This window comes from Archocentrus centrarchus, unplaced genomic scaffold (assembly GCF_007364275.1).
Source record: "Archocentrus centrarchus isolate MPI-CPG fArcCen1 unplaced genomic scaffold, fArcCen1 scaffold_52_ctg1, whole genome shotgun sequence".
NCBI lineage: Eukaryota > Metazoa > Chordata > Actinopteri > Cichliformes > Cichlidae > Archocentrus > Archocentrus centrarchus.
Genome location: NW_022060274.1, coordinates 1,257,895 through 1,263,809, shown reverse-complemented (window position 1 = coordinate 1,263,809; position 5,915 = coordinate 1,257,895). Strand labels below are relative to the sequence as shown.

Here is a 5,915-nt window from a genome sequence, read left to right as displayed (position 1 = left end):
TAAGTATCCGAGGAACCACAAGTAAGCCAGCAGTCTGAGAGAGAAGTGCTCTGTTGGGGTGATATGGGACTATGAGGTCTTTGAGATAAGATGGTGCCTGATTATTCAAGACCTTGTAGGTGAGGAGAAGAGTTTTAAATTCTATTCTAGATTTAACAGGGAGCCAATGAAGAGAAGCCAATATGGGAGAAATCTGCTCTCTCTTTCTAGTCCCTGTCAGTACTCTGCAGCATTTTGGATCAGCTGAAGGCTTTTCAGGGAGCTTTTAGGATAGCCTGATAATAATGCCCTATATACTGTATTTCCATATATTTGCATGTTTCAATAAATCGCTGCCCTCGTTTCCCATTTTCCTAGGAAAATATAAAGAAATGCAGGGTGAGTGCAGCCTTTTGCAGAAAGCACATGAGGAAATCTCTTTCTCTCTCCTTCAAAATAACTTATAGAGTATGCCTAAAAATCTACTGCCGGGGTCTGTGGGTACATCTACCTGTCTCTATTTTACTGTCAACTGTAAACTTATAACATCCGCTTTCTCATTAATGAGTCATATGAAAGAAAAAGGAAAAAAAGAGGAATTTGTGGAAGCAGAAAGAGGAAGATGTTTTTTAAAGACTGCTTTCACAACACTGCGGATAAAAGTTGGCACTAAGGAGCACAGCTCAGACCTGGATTCCTTACACTTTCTGAAGCCATGTCTACACAAAGGTAATTGTGCATCTTCTTCTCTGGGATATCTATTTTTCTATTTTACTATAAAGCTTCTACAACCCCTTTTCCTAAAAAATGTAAATAAAAATTGAATACAGTGATCTGAAGATCAGTTTAATCCTCTGTTTAATGCTGAAATCAAATTCAAAGTGAGTTTTATCTTGTTATGTCTGTATAATTTTTTCCAATATAATATAGGGTTAAAATGGTTTCCGTTCTGCTTTTATTTAAATTTTAGATGCTTTCATGTTTTTGGAAACATGGTTGTAGAATAATATTCAGTGTTAACTGTAGTATTAAATGATTGTATCTTCCAAGTAATTCAATTGATTTTGACTGATTTCTCTCATTCATGTTGGTGTTTCCAGCACAGCTGTGGCTGCTTTGGTTGGAAACATAGTCATCGCATTTCTAATGATACCTGACTGCACAGCTTTCAGGGAACATGACAAAGGATTTAAACTATGTGTCACATCAAGGCCAGGTATGAAAGACCTCTCGCATCAAAATCTCACCAGTGTTCCTCCAAATCTTTCCAACAACACACAGTATTTGGATATTTCCTACAACTTCATCCAAGCGCTGAAAGGAGCTGAGTTTTCTGGACTGTCCCAGCTCTGTTTCTTAAAGGCAACTCACTGTGGCCTTCAGGAGATTTCACCAACTGTGTTCACTCACACACCAGCACTCAAAGTTCTCAACATATCTAACAACGACTTACCTTTCATCCCAGACATTTCCTTGAAACAGCTGAGAGTTCTTGATTTGGCTAGCAATGTGTACACCAGCTATCAATTACCAGCATCCTTTCAGAATTTAACAAAACTGGAGTTGCTGTCATTGGGTAGTACAGCTGCTCTGTCCATCAACTACAGTGACTTTGATCCTTTGATGAATGTTCCTCTGCAGCATCTGGCTTTGGGAGCAGGAATTCAATGGCAGAAGTATGATTCAGGTTCTCTTGCAAAAATAAAGTCTCTCAAAAAATTGTCCCTTTTTGCATCTTTTTGTGGAACCTTTGGAATGTTTGAGAACCTCCTTGTGGACTTGAATGAGACACAGGCAAAATCATTGCGATGCATCACTTTATTTCCAGACAAGTGCAATGTGAGCGACAACCCCTTTATGAATCTGAGAAGAATGCCATTCATGGAGAATCTCACCATAGAAAACACCTGGATAAACAGCTCCTTCATGGAGGGGTTTTTGAAGAATGTGTGGCTCTCCTCTCTCTATGAGCTCTCATTTGTCAACATCACTTATAACGAGGATACACCAGATGGTTTTGTATTTCACAATATTAATCACACAATCAGTCTTTCCTCGGTTATCTTTAATGGTGTGAATCATTATCAGTACAAATATCCCACCATAAACATGAGCTTTGAGGCCTTCACAGGACTGACCTATTTAAAGTTCTCTGGGACTGGAATGAATATTTTACCCTGCAGAGTCATAACTGCCCTGCCATCACTGGAGACACTGGATCTGTCAGATAACCTTTTATCGGAGTCAGGCTTCTGGTGGACTCCGTGTTCACACAGCACTGTTTTTCCCAAATTGCGGAAGCTGTCTTTAAGCAAGAACCGCTTCAGCAGTCTTTCCTATATCTCTCGTGAGATGCACCAGATGAACACACTAGAATCTCTGGATCTCAGCTTCAACTCCATCCACTTGGATGGGGACTGCTCTTGGCCTGCTCAGCTGACTGAGCTTCTCCTTGGAAACAACAACCTGGGCAACAGTGTTTTTACATATCTGTCATCAGACTTTAAAAGGATTGACTTATCAAAGACAGGAATAACAGCCATATCGCAAGAAGATCTGTCTCGCTTTCCCAAGCTGACACACCTCCAACTCAGCTCCAACAGTATTCAAGTTATCCCAATAGATCTCACTGTCCCAGCTCTGGTCAGTCTTCACATAGACCAGAATGCTATCACATCTATATCAAAAGAATCATTGGCAGGATTTCCCAGGCTTCAGGAGCTCAAAGCTGGAAGCAATCCTTTTGTCTGCTCATGCGACTCCTATTGGCTCATCATTACTTTCAACAAATCTTTGCTCCTGGACTGGCCCTTTGATTACACATGTAACTCCCCACCAGCATTTGCAGGCTTTTCATTGTCAGAGTACAAACCCAGTGAGCTGACATGTAAGATGTGGCTTCAAGCTGCAGTTGCTGTGCCTGTGTTATTAGCTATATCTGCAGCCATGGGCCTGGCTTTCCATAAATGTGATGGAGCATGGTATACAAAGATGTTATGGGTCTGGATCTGGATGAAAAGGAGAGGCAAGAAACGTGCCAACATTTTGAACAGCATGTCATTTAGTTATCATGCATTCATCTCCTACAGTCATCAAGACTCTGACTGGGTGGACAGTCAGCTCGTTCCCTGTTTGGAAGGTACTGGCTTTTCACTCTGTGTCCATGAGAGAGACTTTGTCCCTGGTGAGTGGATTATAGACAACATCATCAACTGTGTTGAGTCTAGCTATAAGACGCTGTTTGTCCTCTCCAAACATTTTGTACAAAGCGAATGGTGCAACTACGAGCTCTTCTTTGCCCAGCACCGAGCCATCGGTATCCAGCAGGACTCATTGGTCTTCATATTGTTGGAGCCAATTCCAATAGACTCTTTTCCCAAGAAGTATTTGAGACTCAGAAGTTTGCTGAGGCAGCAGACATACCTGGAGTGGCCAAAAGATGAAAAGAAGCAGCAGGATTTCTGGGCAAGCCTTAAATCCATGCTGCATATGGCAGACAAATCTATTGTTCTGAAGGACGTGGCACTGGCCATTTCAGATACAGTATCTCTGATTACAGACCAGGAGTAAATCAGGAAGCAATTCTATTTAAGTGTAACATTTTTGCACATGTTAATGTGCACACTGAAACAGGTTTAGGTTGATGAGCAACAGAAAAAAATGCTTTGTCAATGAAAAAGAGAGAGCTGTAAATATAATGAATAATACATCAGAATACCAAATATTTCAATAATATCAGATATCAGTAATGCAATGCATTTTGCATGCAAAGAAATGTGGTATCTATTCTGATGTTTCTTTGTCATTGTGGTCCTTTTATTTTAGGAAGTGTCTCCATCTACTGTTTGTAGTGGCACCTTACAGCACACAACAATGGATGATGATGCTGTAGTGCACAGATGATGTATTTGTCTCTTGGAAAACAAGATTTTGAAAAAGATACTGTACTTTTATGTTATGTGAACGATTAAAAACAAGCCCCTTTATTGTCAGTATTGTGTGACTGTCTGAACAGAGCCATTATTACGTGTTTTTCCTGGATAGTTGTGGCTAATTCTACTTTGCGCAAGGACTGGACATTGTGTTTGCATCTGCTTCATATCTTTGATTGGTTTTTATGTACCTGCTGACATTACATAAATCTATGCCATGGCAAGTGTCATTGCTTTAAGTTTACATTGATTCTGTGCTTATTGTTGCCATTGTATCCCCAAATAAAGTTCAAGTACAGGTACTATGTATAACCAAAATGGCTTGAGTCTTTTATGAAGCATAATGACCATGTCATTCCAGGCTGTAGGGCTTACTTTATCAGCTGGCTGCAGTGGTACTAGTACAAAGGAGTATTAGGGCCAAATTGAGAAAAAAAAAAAAATTGTGCATTTTGAGAATAAATTAAAAATTTTGACAAAAAAGTCAAAATGTGCAGATTAAAGTCGTTTCAAGTCAAACTGCCGCCATGACACGTCTGTTATACCCTCCAGAATGTCGTGTATTATGAGTTAGTCAAACTATACTTTAGAATTGGTTTTAGTAACAAGGAAATGATTTCTCTTTTAGTACATAAACACGACATAGTATGAGTATGAGGACGTTAAAGAGAGAGTTCAGAAAGCTGCATCTGCTCAGAAGTAAAAACCAGACAAACTGGCAACGGTTAGATGGAAGGACGGCTGCACCTTTGTACAGTACAGAGGGGACATGTAGAACCACAAGACACAATAACACAGCTGATCAAGCTGTTTCTACCCAAGGCATTTTGTAGAGTGTAGCAGCTGTGGCCTTTATTTAACTTGAAATGACGACTTCGACAATTTTGACTTTTTTCCCAAAATGCACAAAATGCTCAAAATGATTTTTTTTTTTAATGTGGCCCTCACACTCCTTCATATACTAGCAAGCTAAATATTTCAGTAGCACAAAAATTATTTAGTAACATACAGAAGTGCAAAGTTTGATATGTTTTATTGGCTGAAAACATTTAATAATGGTCAAAAATGCATTTTTGTAGGCTGACTGGCAACAGAACTGGTTCTTGAATTAAACAACGTTCTGACATGAAGCAATCCTCACAGATAATGTAATGAACAAATTATCCACTTTTTAAGTAAAAAAAAAAAAAAAAAAATATTAAAATATGTCTTTTCAGTTTGAAACTCTAATCTAATAAATCAAAATAAATATCAATAAAATAATAATAACCAAAAGAAATAAATAAAAGTGATATCTCTCACATTTAATAGACAAGCTGTATGCGTCTTTACAGCCCTGCATTTAGCCAAACAGGTACACAAAAGGTTAAAAACATTGGCCTAAGCAGAAGAGCCAAAATGATTTTTCTGCCTCTCATTTGAAATTCATTGCAAATTGACTTCTTGTCCAGTAAGTAAACTTTATCCTGCGTATGAAAGTAAACTGACAAACAGCCATATTCATGGTAACATTCCCACAGACCGTTTTACCTCATTCAAAGAGTTTCTGACTCCTGCCGCTGTCTCCCAAACACTCAGAGCCGTTCAGAGGGGGGGCGGGGGGAGCGCAGTGGCATGACACTATGTTGCGCCTTCAAAATAAAAGCACGCGAGTTAAAAATTTTTCTCCTCTGCTGTGTAATTTTTGGGTGGAACAAATGCGCCTGTCTCCAATATTGGGGGGGGGGGGGGGGGGGGGGGGCACCCCCCGTCCCCCCCAGTTCCTACGCCTATGGTTATCACCTACAAGCCACTTTGTAATATTACAATTTATTATAACAGTGGGACAGACAAGTGCAATACTTGTCTACAACTGAAGAGGCACTGTTGTGTATTCACTTACTTCTTTAGAGCTTTCAGTGGATTTATACCATTTTAGAACTACATAGATAATATAAATATTCAGCATGCATTCCACATCACTGGAATAAAATCATTTATTTTTATGGCTCTTTGCTTGAAGTT

General features: G+C 39.3%; 1 protein-coding gene across 1 annotated transcript; it reads left to right on the top strand.

The window, feature by feature from the left end:
- Nucleotides 1–694: 694 nt before the first annotated feature.
- LOC115777404 (toll-like receptor 1) lies at nt 695–3,549 on the top strand. Its single transcript, XM_030725312.1, has 2 exons — nt 695–708; nt 1,080–3,549. The coding sequence occupies exons 1-2, from the start codon at nt 695–697 to the stop codon at nt 3,547–3,549; spliced, it is 2,484 nt and encodes an 827-aa protein (XP_030581172.1).
- The last annotated feature ends 2,366 nt before the right edge of the window (nt 3,550–5,915 follow it).